The 16,635-nt window shown below is 40.1% G+C and overlaps 1 protein-coding gene across 3 annotated transcripts in view; it reads left to right on the forward strand.

The window, feature by feature from the left end:
• The window catches only part of usp36 (ubiquitin specific peptidase 36), a 35,367-nt gene extending 20,195 nt beyond the window's left edge, over positions 1-15,172 (forward strand). For 2 of the 3 annotated variants that reach the window (XM_084416809.1, XM_084416810.1), the window contains exons 13-21: positions 1,204-1,536; positions 2,670-2,876; positions 3,318-3,424; positions 6,002-6,640; positions 8,070-8,290; positions 10,380-10,565; positions 10,920-11,035; positions 11,270-11,404; positions 13,475-15,172. In XM_084416809.1, coding sequence (XP_084272935.1) covers positions 1,204-1,536; positions 2,670-2,876; positions 3,318-3,424; positions 6,002-6,640; positions 8,070-8,290; positions 10,380-10,565; positions 10,920-11,035; positions 11,270-11,401 — 1,941 coding nt within the window. In that variant the 3' untranslated portion in view covers positions 11,402-11,404; positions 13,475-15,172. Of the gene's footprint in view, positions 1-1,203; positions 1,537-2,669; positions 2,877-3,317; positions 3,425-6,001; positions 6,641-8,069; positions 8,291-10,379; positions 10,636-10,919; positions 11,036-11,269; positions 11,405-13,474 lie in introns of all 3 variants that reach the window. The other variant, XR_014628330.1, reaches the window with a different exon arrangement.
• Positions 15,173-16,635: the final 1,463 nt, after the last annotated feature.

The raw sequence follows: 16,635 nt of genomic DNA on the forward strand, positions 1-16,635 counted from the left end.
AAAAATGAGTAGAAATAATTTAACATTTAAACATTTAAAAAACAATATTTATGAGTAGGCCTAATATTAACTGTTTTTATTTATGAGTAATAATAACTTTTTTTTATTTTCTCTAAACCTTTGTAAAATGGTAGCCTATTCCATACAGCAACCAGTATACGTTACATGACTTGGCCTTTGTTGTTGATGAGTACAGCAAAACAGCACATTTTACACGGCTTTTAACACATAAGTTACAATATTGCCTTCATTTAAACTCATTTAAAAAAACATTTTAGAAGTAAAAAATAAACATTTAAACATTCAGGTAGCCTAATTCAAGTGTAATCAATCGGTCTGTTATCCAATTTCCACCGGTACAGCGCTGGTTCTCGAGCCGGAGATGGACTCGCGCTCTGCTGGTGAACTTTGAACTTCATACCGCCGTCCTGCGTTTCACTCACAGCCGAAAGATACTGCGAGCGACTGACTCCTTAACCTGCCAATAAACAAACAGTGCACAGTTCTGAGGACATTTTATCATCCAAATTAATTATATTCATTATCATTAGGAATAAAGTCGTGCGTTTATGCAAGGCGTTTCAATCACGCGAAAAGACAGGCGCGACTCTCCTTTAGGTGTCTAATTACGCCTCTGTATGTTGTTTTGCATGAAATAAAATGATTTAAAGCACAGTAATGATTTTAGAGATAAAAATAAAATATACACAAACCTGAATTTCACAGAGGAAATGCACCAAATCTGCGACGCTGAGAAGAGGACTGTTGTTCTGGACTGGAGAGTTCAAACAGCCCGCGCTCACTCAACCAACCGTCGAGTTGTCCTCACGTCAGAGGGTGGGGGAGGGGTGCATTGTTTTAATTGAGTAAACTTACTCAATTTCTTAAGAGTGTTAAATATATCAATAATATTGATTTTAATTAAGTAATATTTTAGTTTCTTGAAACAGATCAGTTTAATTCAACATTCTCAAATATTTTTATAACATTTTTTACAAATATATTAAGTATATTATAAAGAAATAATTGGTTTGTAAAATACTAAATCATTTCATTGAAAAAAACTTAAAAATATCTGTAAATTTTAGATAAAATTAACTGTTGGAACTGTTGGGAACCACTGTTTGAGAAGTATTGCATCTGCACAGCAACATGCTAACATCACATTAAAAAAAAAAAAAAATCTTATTTTTCCTCCTCCAGAAGCTTGATCCCGCTCAGCTGAGAAAGATCCAGTCTGTGGATGGAGGTCTTGGTGTTCCAGTAGCCAGGAACTGTTCAGGGATCCAATCGCCGAAGATGTCTAATGGTACGGGTACGTCTCACGCCCTGCCCAAGATGTCCAGTGGACCCACACTGATCGAGGAGTCCTTTAAGAAAGTGAAGAAGCCCATACCTCAGCCTCAGTCCCGCAGCAGCACCCCTGCTCCATCCAACGGCCTCCCCAAACCCAACAGCGAGGGCCGAGGCCTGCCATCATCTACCTCACTCAAATCCCTGTCTGACAGCTCCTCGGCAGACACCTCAGAGTCGAAAGTAAGTCCCCGTCGACCTGTGTGTGCTGGTTTAGTGGTGGAGTTAGTCAAGCAAAGTGACCTGACTGTCCTGCAAGAGTTTCGGTGTGATGACATGGGCTGCACGATATTGGAGAGAACTGACATTGTGAATTTTTTTTTTTTTTTTTTTGTGTGTGTGTGATCATTTAAAACATACAGGAAGTTTCACCAGATGACTTGAATAGCAGCTGTATTTGGAAAGAGTTAATCATTCTACAGTGAGTGGGCTGATTGTTGCATCTGCATAGAAAATAAAAATAATTTTTTAAAAAGTCGACAAAATACTTTTTTACCCAGAAGACTTTTTAATGGCAAACTTATTTGAGGGCTGAACGATTTAGGAAAAAGCTTCATGCTTATAAAAAAAAAAGATTTTTGAAATTGTAAATATTTAATATTATATTTAAAATATATTTAACAAAATATTTATATTTCAGTGTTTCAACTTAATTTCATTTTATTTCAATGCGTTATTTGCCATTTCTTTGTAATTGAGTGAATTTTTAAAGTAAAGGGTATTTTCCACTTTTTTACCAATTCACTGTGACTATAGAATAATAATTATGGTTTTATTGTGATTTATTATTAAAAATAAAAATATTAAGCAAAATTAAAAGAAATATATTTTAATAGTACTGTAAAATAAAAATGGAGAAATAAAAAATACTTGACAAATTAGCATAAGTACTAAATATGTATGTCTTAATTCCTTCGTTTTCAAACAGTAACTCATTTTGACGGGTTGCTGGCAAATAAACATATTTCAGAGTGAAGCTCAGCACCGTGTTCATTTACATGCATGCAGCTCATGCTATCAGGTGTGTAAATGCCACGCTTCACTCTGAAACCAGTGCTAGTGCATGTTTGATCAAATCACTGCCTGAGCGGTTTGACAGTTGCACTAAGCCATATCGTGATATCGGTTTTATTTTGATATATCGTGCAGCCCTAGTATACTTGTGTAAACAGAAGTCACGTTTTCCGCTGCATACCAACGTCAAGTCTGAAGATGTTTCCCCTCGTTTAGTCAACACGACATATTCATTGAATATTCACATTATGAGCGCAGTTTGATGTTCCTCTCACCTGTGGTGTGTGTGCTCTCTCTCTCAGGAGTCTATTGGCACGAGGAGCGCGCCTGTTGGCGGCTCGTCTGGTGTGAACGCCTTGTCGTCTCCGGCTAAGAGCACAGAGCGTGTGAACTCAGAGGAGCAGAAGGTGCTGAAGCTCAAACCCCAGGCTCTGACCAACGTCACGTCAGAGGCCGTCAGCACCATGTCCCCCCCGCCCGCCAAACGACTCGCCCTGTCCGCCAAGAAGGTCAGTCTCAATCCACCCTTGTTTCATCTGCCGGCGGCGCTCAAGACTGCTTGTTTGTTTGCCTTCCCATGTTTGTCCACTTCATTCCTCGTAAACGAACAGATGTTGAAAGACTTTGCTCGTAACGGCCAATAATCTGTAATAATAATACGTTTACTTCTCAGCTCATGTCTGTTTTGTCGGTTCGCAGTCTGCACTGCTGTCCTTTTAAAAATTTATTTTGTTTTTTTTATTTCTAACAATTTCTAATTCTTCTCTGCTACACTTTCTTTTCCCTTCCCCCTTCCTACTGTTTTTTTATTTCCTTTTCTCTTTTGGTTTGATTTTGATGATTTCTTCCCCCATATGGGTCCCTTTGTCATTGTCACGTTTCATGGCTATGTTTTTTTATTTTATATTTTTTTTAGACCACAAAGTTTTTATTTATGTCAATAACTGCAGGCCAGTCCCCGGCAGAGCCCGAGCAGCAGCACTGAGGCTCCGCCCCCTTCATCTCTTCATCTGTCCAGTGACCTTCTCAGCCAGGCCTCAACTCACCCGCACCACAGGTACACACTCTCTCTCTCTGATATGTAGAGCTTAGAGCAGATTCCATTCAAAGTCGGCATGAAACGGAAGTTGCCGTCGTCTTTTCTTCCCTATTGTGATGCATATATCTAAGTGAAGCGGCTTCTCAAACGAACAAATGTAGGGCGGGGCTTGATTTTGTCCACTTGGAATTGGTTGGATGTGGTTTGCAAAAGTTACGGAATTAGTTTGATTAAAGGGATACGCCACTTTTTTGGGAAATAGGCTCATTTTACAACTCCCCCAGAGTTAAACAGTTGAGTTTTACCGTATTCGAATCCATTCCGCCAATCTCCGGGTCTGGCGGTACCACTTTTGGCATAGCTTAGCATAGATGAATATTGCAACTGCTTGCAGGGGGCCTCGACAACCCGATCCCTGGACACGGAAACTAGATCTAGGGACGTGGAACGTCACCTCTCTGGCGGGGAAGGATCCTGAGATTGTGCGGGAGGTTGAGAGGTACCGACTAGAGATAGTCGGGATCACCTCCACGCACGGCTTGGGCTCTGGAACCACACTCCTTGAGAGAGGATGGACTCTTTACCACTCTGGAGTTGCCCATGGTGAGAGCGGCGGGCTGGTGTGGGTTTGCTTATAGCCCCCCAGCTCAGCCGCCATGTGTTGGAGTTCACCCCGGTGAACGAGAGAGTCACTTCTCTGCGCCTTCGGGTCGGGGATAGGTCTCTCACTGTTGTGTGCGCCTACGGGCCAAACGGCAGTGCAGAGTACCCGGCCCTCTTGGGGTCTCTAGGAGGGGTGCTGGAAAGTGCTCCGACTGGGGACTCGTCGTTCTACTGGGGGATTTCAACGCCCATGTGGGCAGCGACAGTGACACCTGGAGGGGCTGATTGGGAGGAACGGCCCCCCTGATCTGAACCCGAGCGGTGTTCTGTTTATCAATTTGACAATTTTATGAAATTCAAACAATTTATACTAGTTAGTATGAAATAAACATGAATGAACATCAGGTGTTAAAAGATATAATACAACTTAAATCATTATTTTTACCTCAGAAGAGCCATTCAGTGTCCAAGAACTTGGTATTTAGCTAGAAAAATAAATTCTAGAGACAAGCATTTTGACAAATATATACTCTATATTGCATATTCATTGTATTTTTATTTAGCCTATTTTTCAGTGTTTAATATATGTTTGAATATATTCGTCATGTTTTTTTGACAGCCTCCATTTAAATGTTTGCATTTCAAATAACAATTAGAAACATTATTGACATTAAAAAGTTATTAGAACAGTATTATAAAAAAAAAACGTTGTGCAATTTAAATGTAAGAAGCCTATACAAATCAGTACATTTTTACTGTAATATTATAGTAATGTACCAGCGTGGGTTCCCTGTATAGCTTACAGCGTTAGTTAACATTAAAATAACCTGTACGTAACAGATACGTGCCAATTAATCATTAAATCGAAATCTAATAAAATTGTGACATTTGTCAATGCCAAGCCCTGCTTGTAAGGCTGGAAGCTTATTGGAAAGCTTGGAAGCTGCTATTTTGAACAGATAGATAGATAGATAGATAGATAGATAGATAGATAGATAGATAGATAGATAGATAGATAGATAGATAGATAGATAGATAGATAGATAGATAGATAGATAGATAGATAGATAGATAGATAATGTACAATTAAAATATTTATCTGACTCCATTATAATTAATCTGACTCCATTAAAGTTGTTGTTATTCTTTGACCTCTTATTCTTTAAATGCAAAGATCTTTCTTAGAACTGATAGGAAAACGTAGGATTTAACCTGAACGTTTAGATAATGAAAGTTATAATCCCTTTAGCTTTAAACATTATCAGTGATAAAAGGAAAGATTCTCAAAGCCTTTAAAGCAGGCAAAGCCTTTAAATTAAGTCACATGTTTAAATATACAGACAGTAGAATGGAACAACATACTGTATAGAAAACTTAGTTGTAATAAATAATGCACTGTTGTGCAGACAAGGCCGTAAAAACTTCTCAGTATGAGGTTACGCACCGGTGTGCGAGAGTGGGCGGGTTAAAGCCTTTCTCCTAGATCAACAGTTACCTTTCCTTCTTATACGCTGAGCAAAGCATTGTTAAACATGAGAGGAATACCAACACCGAAACCGACCAACAGGAAACCAAAGGATGAGGCAAAATGGTGGAGATCAAGAGGGGGAGAAGAACATTAACATATTCTCCTCAATGTATGTTTAAGCAATAGTACCTAGAATAGGACACTTTAAAATCTCTAAGTTCACCACGTTCAGTTTATAAGCTGTCGGATGAGACCAAACATGGCATAATTACATTTTAGAACAACTAGTAAATAAACAGTATGTGGTTGAAAGCATATGTCCTGTAAAGACAACAATCCTGTGCCTGGAGTGTCCCAACAGTCCTCCATCAGTATATTGATGAAATCCCCTTGCGCTAGATAGGCATTAGCAAACTGTGATGATGAAGGCCAGTGTGCCACGGTAGTCGATAGTAAAATAAAAAACAAAGTACATCTGTCATCTCAACGTCTAACAATTAAAGTGTTTCTATCCTTTGCTCCAGATTTTCAACTCATTCGCTCAACCTGCAGTCTCCACCTTCAACTCGCCTTCCTAAATATTCAAGTCCCCTTAAACAGCCCTCCTCCACTCTGAAGCCGCCCGCTCATGCTCTCTACACACAGACCAATGGCGTTCAGCCCCAGCCGGCCCGTACACACAAACCAATCCAGAGCGAGATGATCCTGTCTGCCTCATCTACAGGACTCCCCCAGGAGCTCGCCAGTCCCACGCTAAAAAAGAAGAAAAAGAAACTAAAACGACGACATTCGGAAGTAGAGCAGGACGCCCCTAAAGCCTCACCCCCAGAAGAACCAAAGCCAAGTACTGAACACAGGCAGAAGAAGAGGAAGAAGAAGAAGAGGAAACGAGAGCTGGAGGAAGATGGTCTTGAGGTCCAGAGGGAGTGTGTGCCGTCTCATCTCGAGCCCCATCAAGATGAGGACTGGTGTCTCGGAGAAACTTGGAGCATCACCTCAGAAGCCAAAGGAAATGAGGTTAAGTCGTCTAAAGCAGCGGAGAATTGTCAGACCGAACCTCAGTCAGTGCCTCCGCTTGACCCCGTCCCGAAGAAGAAGAAGAAGAAACACAAACTCCTGGAGCCGCTGGAAGAGCTCAGCAATGGAGCCACAGTCTCAAAGTGGTAAGCTGGTTATTGAAACGTTTAACCACAGCCGTTGAGTCCGATCAGGGGTGTGTTTCCCGTACAACGGCGTAACTCGCTGCTTTACTGCCGTAGTACGATGCATCGTTGAAGAAATCAACTAGCTAGTCACGACTGTTTCCCGAAACCATATTATCGCAAATTGGTCCACGTTGGTTAATGAGGTCCCGCAGCTGTTGGAGTAATTACTTATTTTAATGAATCTGTTTGAGTTTGAATTAATGCTAGATGTTTCACTGTAAATTACGGACATGGCATCTGAGGAGTTATTTTGCTTTATTTCCCGATTCAATCATAGGCTCGTTCTTACCTACCAGAGTTCTTTTGCACGTGCGCACTCTTCAAAAACAACACTTTAAATCTCTTGACAAACTAAAAGATGTAAATGACATTTGTATGTATTCTAAATAAAACAGTTTGCTTATTTTGCTCAAGATAAGGATTTATTAAGTCCACATGTCATGCAAACAAGAAACTGCTTCTAACCACAGATCGAGAGCTGTCGTTCCAAACACACAAGTTTGCGATGCTGTTTGCGAATGTTCATTAGAACAATGGTTTCGGGAAACACGGACTTGTGGATCTATTCCGATAACGACAGAACTTGCTATCATAGATGGCTAACGATGCTTTCGGGAAACGCACCTCAGCTCGGCTCATGATCTGGTCAAATCTGATTTTCTGTAAGTCAACGAAGTCATAGCAGGATTACGGTTTACTGCCTGTGCAGACGTTTAGTGAGCGGATCAGCTGAGAGACGTCTGCTTGGTCTTAAAGGCGCCGTTTAAGCCCTAAATATTCTTGATCAGCATGTTCTGCGCATGCAGTTTGGAAGAGTACAAACTAGAGGTGTAACAATATATCGCAATATAAAAATGCAGCAATATGTATCATGTATAGTTCACCCAAAATGAAAATTACTGTGTGAGGAAAAAATTCTAGTTTTCAGAGTTTTAGTGTCAGTACTACATTAAACTATGATATATAATTTATAATAATGCAGTGGGGGGTTATTTGTGCGTCCTGATAATCCCAAATGTCTTATGTTACCAGTAAACATTTGTTTTAAATACATCTATTCAGTGACAGAGTTCAAGCATATTCGTCTAAAATAATTGTTTTTCAGAATCATGAATATTGTTATTCTGGCGTCTCTATTGTCCTGTGCTTTGGGTTTCCAGCACCAAGTCCAAGCCTATTCATTTACACCCACAATGTAATATCAAATTTAGCATTTTAATCAACAGTTAATTTTTTGTTAATCTTTTACCAAATGTCTTGGAGTATCGCAATAATATCGTATCGTGAGTTCAGTATCGCGATATGTATCGAATCGTGACATGAGGGTATCGTTACACCCCTAGTGCAAACACATTTCATCACTAAATGGCTTCTTCTTTTCATCCAGTGCTGTTGTAAAAGAGGTTGGTGGTACAAACTCAAAGACAAAGGACCTAGAAGAGACCAGGAAGAAGAAGAAAAAGAGGAAACACAAAGACTTCAGAGAAGAGGAGGAAAAGCCGAGGAATGAAGAAGAACTTCACAGGGAGTTTCGCGAGACCAATGGAGACGAGTCTCCTAGTCAGATGGGAAATACGGATACGCAGAAACCTAGTAAACCCAATACAGGTATAAATACACTCGCTGCCGTAAGATCATAGACATGAGGGGTTTTAGTGTTTTAGATGGTATTGATTAGTGGAAACAAACATTTCCCTTATTATTGATCAAGCTTTTGGTTTTATTAGGTCTTTACTTCTTAAAGCTAGGGTGTTTTTGCTTGATGGGCTTATATTCATCCAAGTCATATTTCACCACAAAACCAAAAGGACGAAAAGACGCTTATGCACTGCAAGAAGATTTAAAGAATGCAAGTTTTTGTCAGGACAAGCTTCTGCTCCTCTGCTTGAAGCACATCAATCCATCACCCTGTACTATTTACTTTAGGCTGAAATGAAATGATAGGTTCAAATGAACTATAAACCAGAACACACTTAAAGGCACAATATGTAAATTTTCTGCTTTAAAAATAGCAAAAATCACTATATCTATGTTATATATATTTTTTTTGTTGTGTACTTTATCCCGACTGTTTCCAACAACTTTCAAACCAGGAGAAATTTGTCATTTAATTCCAAGACACGGACTGTTTCTTTATTTCTGTTTTGTCGCCGTCAATGGCGTCATATCCGCGTTGTCCCTGGTTTCCGCTCGTACTGCCATAGCAACCAGAGCCCTCTGATAGTAACCAAGGCGACTGACGTGGACAACTGTGTAGTTCGCAATGTCTATTTGCACGCTGTTGTTGTTTCGTACAAACATTATGGACCATGACAAGCAGAACTAAAACGAGAATCAATATCAGCGCTGTGTTTTCGAGATGCCGAGAGCTCCCATAGACAGTATATAAACGAGAGCTCCACGTCCGAGACTTCGACCGCTCCTACATGTACTTTTTTAAACAGGTGAGCACATTTACATAAAACTAATCAATGTTATATTGTTCAACAATGATAAAATGTTAGAATATTCTTTTTTTTTATCTGTCTTAGATTATGGAGACCTGGTGTATAGGACCGCTTCAGCACAAAGTCTGCATAAGATTGACACTGTTTATCATGCGTCTCTGAGATTTATTACGAATTGTAAAAACTTGACCCATCATTGTGAATTGTATTCCAGAGTGGGATGGCCATCGTTGTCCAACAGGAGATCAGGGCACTGGCATATTTTTATCTATAAGGCCATGCTTGGTCTGTTGCCATCCTACATCTGTAGTTTAATTACATGGAGAAGTGTTGGTTCTTATTCATTGCGATCAAATGATCACTTGCTGCTCTTTCTTCCATTTGCCCGCACAGAACTGGGAAAAAGGGCTTTTGTCTACTCCGCTCCTTCTGCATGGAACTTTTTGCAAAAAGACTTGAAATTATTTGAACTTATTTCCTTAAATGCTTTTAAGTCCAGATTGAGAGAACCTGAAATGACCTGTTTAAATTGTAAATGTTTTTAATTATTTGTGTTGTATAACTTTTATAAATGTAATTGATTGTGTTTTTGCTGCCTCTTGGCCAGGACTCCCTTGAAAAAGAGGTTTTTAACCTCAATGGGACTTTCCTGGTTAAATAAAGGTTAAAAAAAAAAATATATATATGATCTGTATGTTATTCTAATGTTGATCTAGCTTACTGCTAGTCTCATACAGACAAACTAACACATACATTTCAACACATTTAAATGCAGTTTAGTGTGCTAGTGTAATGTTAGACCAAGTGAAACAGCGCTGCGTTACCTCACAAGTTTAATTTGTCTAATAAACTGACCTGTGAGTCGTAATTCTGCACCTGCGTGTAGTTCGGTAGAATGAAATGTCCATATTCCTTTTATATCCGCGGGACTCGCGTCGCGTGTGGAGCTGATAGCTGTCTCTTAGCAATCCCGACCTGCTTCATATCACAGTCATGATAAAAGCATCGATGTATTCAGTCATCCATAAACATTATTAGATCGGTCGGCTTGACGTTGACGACAAGATCCATAATTCTTAGCAAATGTTGCGTCATCAAACTACGCCTTTGTTATTGTAAAGAGGTTAGCGACCCCTAGCGGCGAAAAATTCCATACTGTACGTTTAAAGTTTTTTAAGTGGCTTTGGTTCTTGGTGTGCACCAATATCTGACATATTTCAGAGTTAACCTTCTGGGCTTTTCTGTCACAGCTGCAGTGTTCGTTTGGGACAGCCAGGTTCAGGACGGCTACAAGCGCAAGCAGAGCCTTCAGGAAGCCGAGGGCGTGTCGAGGAAAGGCTCGTGCTCCGCTCCTATTGGCTGGGACGGCAAGAAAAGCTGTGATGTTGTCGAGGAGCTCCTCAAGAACTCCTCAGATAAAGCCTATGGAACTGAGGGTGAGTTGTCGGTCAGAAGTCAACCGAACCTTGTGTGCAAAACTTCTCAGCTTTCCTGACAGTTGGAGAGGTTAGGATTTATTTCTGAATCTTAACATGTTTATCTATATCTCAAATGCTAATGGACAATTTCTGTTTCTGTTCTGATGCATTTCTATGGGACAGTGTGTGCTTGTTTCGTTGTTCAGATGGGAAAAACAATAAATACTTGGCAGTTGAATTATTAAATTTACCTTTTTTCTTATGAAGCAGTTTTTGGGAGGGATTAAGATCATAGTCCTCAGTTGCTCATATGCTTGAATGCTTAGCATGACCTGCAATATTGACAGTGTTTTGAATAATTTCCTCTTCCAGTTCTCAGTTGGGATGGAGATCCGTCGGCCATCAGCAGAGACGCCAGAGAAGATGTGCGCGATGCCAAAAACGACACTGTCCTTGACGAGTGGGACAGGGAGTTTGACAGTGGAAAAGTGAGGACTACAACTTGGACTTCAATATTTCAATATTTTTGAGCATTACTTACACCAGGAAACTCATTTTGACTGGAAATGACTATGGTTGCATCTTAGACTGCTAGTTGGTGGAATATTTTACTTCTTTTTCGTTTTTTCATACAACAAAATGTATGTATACTGTGCACAGTGTTTTATTTATTACCTAGTACAACACAATAAACTGAGTCATTTCATTCCCCTCTCGATTAGGCGAAGAAAATGAAAAAATACAAAAAGGAGAAGAGGAGGAATGGAAACGTCTTCCAGAAGATCCAAGAGCATCGTAACATGTGGTCGGTCACGCCGGGAGGCAGGCGGAGCAGTCTGGGCTATCGCCACTGAAAGGTGCTGGGACGTTTTTTGTTTTTCTCCTCAGTTCAAACAAACTCTTTTTTTTTTTTTTTTTTTTATGCCATGTTGCAAAAGTATTAAACTATTATCCATCCTTTTTATCATACTTTGAAATTTGTCACTTTTTAATGTTTGGTTTGACTTGAAATTACATAAAAAATGTATCGAAGAAAAAACGAATTACCGTTTTACTTCTGTTAAACATTTTCAATCTATTTGATGAAAATAAAAAATAAAAAAATGGCTCAAGCAGTGGTCTCTCAACCGGGCCAATCACATAAATGACACTGTAGACACTAGTCAGTGCAGACACTGCCTCTACGACCGAAATGTTTTTTTCCCGATATGAGATTTTATTTCACGATAACAATATATATCACAATATAGTTATTTTGTGTGTTTTTTTCTAATTTCTGTTATTAAAAATAAGAAAAAAGCAGCAAATTACAAACAATAGGACAAAAATATTAATTATATTAATTATTAAAATATAATTATGATTTAAATCTAATTAAGTTTTTCAGGTACAATAGGTTTTTTAACATGTAGTTAGAATTAGTACAGACGTAATAATTAAATGTACAAAATATTGCGTAGTCACATTAATGAGTAAAGCAGCAGGTTTATTAGGCTGCTGTCACTTTAAAGGGGTCATATAATGCCAGTTTTGTACAAGCTAATATGATTCTTTAGGGTCTAAATTAAAAGTTTGTAATATACTTTAAAAATTCTCATTAGTATTGTAAGAAAACACTCATTTTACCTGGTCAAAACCAGATCTGTTTTCAGCACGCCGTTTAAGTGCATGTGTCTTTAAATGATAATGAGCTTTGCTCACCCCGCCCCTCTATTCTGTGCGTACACCGTTTGTAATAATAACACAATAACCATAACGCGTTGTTCATTATAAACGTGGGATTATGAATTATATTGAGAACGTCGTACATAGAAAACATGCCGTAATGTACCCTGAGTGTAAACAGCCGCATTCATCGTGAAGTGTGCAGCAAGCGATTTGCAAAGATTAATATAAAGATTAATAAAACGTTACACTCAGTTCAGTTCTTCTGGAGGTGCAGCAGGAACACGAATAGTTGGTACCGATCCTTTTTTCAGGAGCAGCTTCTTAGCAAAACCAGCTTTATACTTAACCTCGTTTGTAAAGCAGTCTGGTGTGTGAAATGATTCGCGCAAACATGAAAGCATTGCTGTTGATCGTGGGGAATATTCCCTTTGAAAACAAAACTCAGCCACTGCATCTTCAGCGGTTCGGATTTAGGAACATCAGCATGACTGCTGTGTTCGTTATTACACCCAAGAACAGAACACCACAATCGCTTAGACGCCATTCTGCTCATAGACAGTGCTCCAGCGTATCAACAATGGCGGACTATGATTGACAGCTCGCTCACGAGCGAGGGCGGGTCTGTGTTGAAACGCTGCTGTCAATCAACAATCGTGGGAGGGGCGTCCGACCGTGTGACGTCACAAAATCGAACGGCTTGATTTGAGACGGGGGAAAACATATAAGGAGATTTAAAAAAAAAAACACTGGATGGATTTTTATCATTTTATGATGGTTGTGTACAGGCACTGCCAACACACATTTCAGTACAATCAACTTGTAAAAGTGCATGTACCATTATATGACCCCTTTAAGCAATAGTACCTAGAATAGGATACTTTAAAATCTCTATTAAGTTCACCACGTTCAGTTTATAAGCTGTCGGATGAGACCAAACATGGCATAATTACTTTCACGTGAGACATAACTGGCTGCGTTCATATGAATACTCCACACGATGGCCATTTTGACATAATTATGTGTCCATTCAAGCCAGTGTGTGATCGCAACTAAAGTTTATTATCTGCATGTCTTTTTAAGTCTTGTGATTTTTAAACCATTCCAATTTAAAGCAATCTCTTTGTCCTTACTAATAGACAGACTTAAAATTTCAGAATTACTTTATATTATAAATTGATCATAGCCATTAGTGGGAACTTGGAGAATAACAAGAATGTTCTTATCTGTTTATAACGAGCCCTTTCACTGTCTTTCTGCAGTTTTGAAATGCGGATCCCGTGTGTGTTTCCCCTGACCAGACCAGTTGCCTTATTGGATCAGCAGCAGTCGGATCTGTCTCAGATTCCTCTGAAGTCCACCCAGAATGCAGCAGTACTGTGAAATAAAGCGATGAGGCTGAGGCTTTAGTCACCGTCTGAAATCCAAAATATATATGCCACTAAAGGTGCCATTATGATCTTGGAATCATAGCAAATGTGGCACACTGCAGAGTCGGCACCCTGTTAACCTTTGATGGTCTCAGTTATTCTTATTGTAATAAGAACAGATGTTCACCAGGGCCATCATATCGAGGTGAGACTTGGCGATCATTCGGGCTGTAATGGCCAATGATGCGTGATCTGAGGGCTTCTGTCGAGAGGAGAAACAGGAAAATTAAGCCCCTCCCTCCAATGTTTTTAAGCATAATTTGTCTTGACTCAACAAATATCATCATTGTTCCCATTAGGGAACTTTTGCTCACTTGATTATTTTGCTTTTTCATATTTGAGCCGGTCACTATTAGGCAGTTCTTTGCCTGTGTTGCCTTTTAGTTTGCCACAGGCACACGGCCCTGGTGTCTTACATTGCAATACATTTATTGCTTGTGATTGTATATTTTCATGTCTTGCCTGCTTGAATACTAGCCCATCCTCCCCAACTTTTGCAGTGTTTTTTTTTTTTTCTTCATCAAACAGAACTCTATTCAATAACATTTTTGAAGTGAAACGAGTCTCTTGTGGGAATTTCCGCTGTCTCTGTAAAGCATCTCTTCAGATTTCCCATTTCCAGTCAGACGACGTGGTCTTTTATGCACAGTGCTGCATACAACAATGCAATACATTTCATCCATGTGAGCTAAAAAAAACAAAACATGGGCCTTAACACAAACCACTGTGTTTTGCCAGGTGGGGTGAATTCCTGAATAATCAGAGTGTCCCCTTGTCTTTGATTTAGCGTGTCCCATCCTCTTTTCTACTCTCTATGCAACAACAGCAATCCCATGGATGCTCTAGTCCAGGGAAAGACTCTCCAAAAGCTGGTCCAAACATCATCTCTGTGAGCTGTAAACACCCTGTCATGTTCCACGTCTGTTAACGGTGCATTGGGTCAAAATGATGATGTACATGCTTATCCACTGAAGAGCTGTCATAGGAGTAAACCAATGTTGACGCTTTCCTATTTAGAACATTGTACAGTCTTACCTTGTGCTCTCTGTGACCCCCTCCAGTCGTTCTTGTTGTTAAACACCATCCCTTTCACGACTCCTTGGGTTTTAGAAAAGTTGCCTTGGTTTAATTTTTAAAAATGAATAGAACATATTGCGAATTATACTTATTGAAACATGTTAAAATGCACATTGCTAAACGGAAGCCTAATGTATTTAAGGTCTGTGGAATTGTAAATGGGAAGTTCTAATAAAACAGTAGATGTGTGTTTGAAAGACTGCTCTGAGGTCTTGTTCAGGAGCCAGACAAAGACTTCCCTATGCGTTCTGTAGGATGTCTGTATTCTCTTAGAAATTCACTTGAGATAGGTTATTTTCAAAGAGGTTGGACGCTGAAGAACAGTGTCTTTGTCATATTTGAATTGATGGTTCTGTATCTAATGCCTTTTCTGAAAAGAAGTCATTCAGTATTGCAAATACATAAATATAGATATACTTGGTGCAATAAAGTTGTGACTTTTGTGAAAAGCTGCTTTTTGGGTTGTGTTTTCTTTAATGCTTTAAGTCAATCCACGACTTGGGATGAGTTTCTTATACAAAGCTATCGTATGGCTTCAGAAGACTTCGGATATGATCCACAATTTGCATGTAGCACTTTTATTATGTTTTTTTTAATGTCCTACTTTGGACATATCAATGTACAGATAATGATACACTGAAATGGTTTACGAAAATACCATGTGTTAAGATTACTGTAATGATTTATAATGAACACACTTGTCTGAACAGAGCACCTGAGTTACTTTATTCGTTCCGGGAACCATGAACACAGAGGCTGCGTTCGAGACCGCATACTCACAGAGTAGGTACTTAATTTCAATAAGTACTTAAGTGCTAAAAGAGTAGGTACTTTATAGCCTGATCTCGTTAAGTGTGAATGCGATCCGGACATCTGCCATGTTGACGTTATGCCAAGCTCAACAGCTTAAAAGAAATGAGCGACAGGTTTAATTCATATATCTGTAAATATCTTGATATTGGCGAAACTTGCTCATTTTGTGGTCTGAAGAAACAGCTGCCCATTTATTTTGTGATTGTAGTATAACCAATACATTTAGGGATGAGTTTAAGTTCTTATATTTTAAAGGGGTCATCGGATGGAGGGTCTCGTAAGGGCTGGTGGAGTGATGAAGGGTCTCGTAAGGGCTGGTGGAGTGATGAAGGGTCTCGTAAGGACAGGTGGAGTGATGAAGGGTCTCATAAGGGCAGGTGGAGTGATGGGGGTCTCATAAGGGCAGGTGGAGTGATGGATGGTCAAATAAGGGCAAGTGGAGTGATGGGGGTTCTCATAAGGGCAGGTGGAGTGATGGATGGTCTCATAAGGACAGGTGGAGTGATGGAGGGTCTCATAATGGCAGGTGGAGTGATGAAGGGGCTCATAAGGGTAGCTGGAGTGATGGAGGGTCTCATAAGGGCAGGTGGAGTGATGGAGGGTCTCATAAGAGCAGGTGGAGTGCTGGAGGGTCTTGTGAGGGAGTGATGGAGGGGCTCGTAAGGGCAGGTGGAGTGATGGAGGGACTCTTTAGGGCAGGTGGAGTGATGGAGGGGCTCATAAGAGCAGGTGGAGTGATGGAGGGTCTCGTGAGGGAGTGATGGAGGGTCTTATAAGGGCTGGTGGAGTTATGGAGGGGCTCATAAGAGCAGGTGGAGTGATGGAGGGTCTCATAAGGGCCGGTGGAATGATGGTGGGTGGAGGGGCTCATAAGGACAGGTGGAGTGATGGAGGGTCTCATAAGAGCAGGTGGAGTGATGGAGGGTCTCGTGAGGGCAGGTGGAGTGATGGAGGGTCTCATAAGGGCCGGTGGAGTGATGGAGGGGCTCATAAGAGCAGGTGGAGTGATGAAAGGTCTCATAAGGACAGGTGGAGTGATGAAGGGTCTCATAAGGGCAGGTGGAGTGATGGAGGGGCTCATTAGGGAAGGTGGAGTGATGGAG

Source organism: Rutilus rutilus (assembly GCF_951802725.1).
Source record: "Rutilus rutilus genome assembly, chromosome: 1".
Lineage (NCBI taxonomy): Eukaryota > Metazoa > Chordata > Actinopteri > Cypriniformes > Leuciscidae > Rutilus > Rutilus rutilus.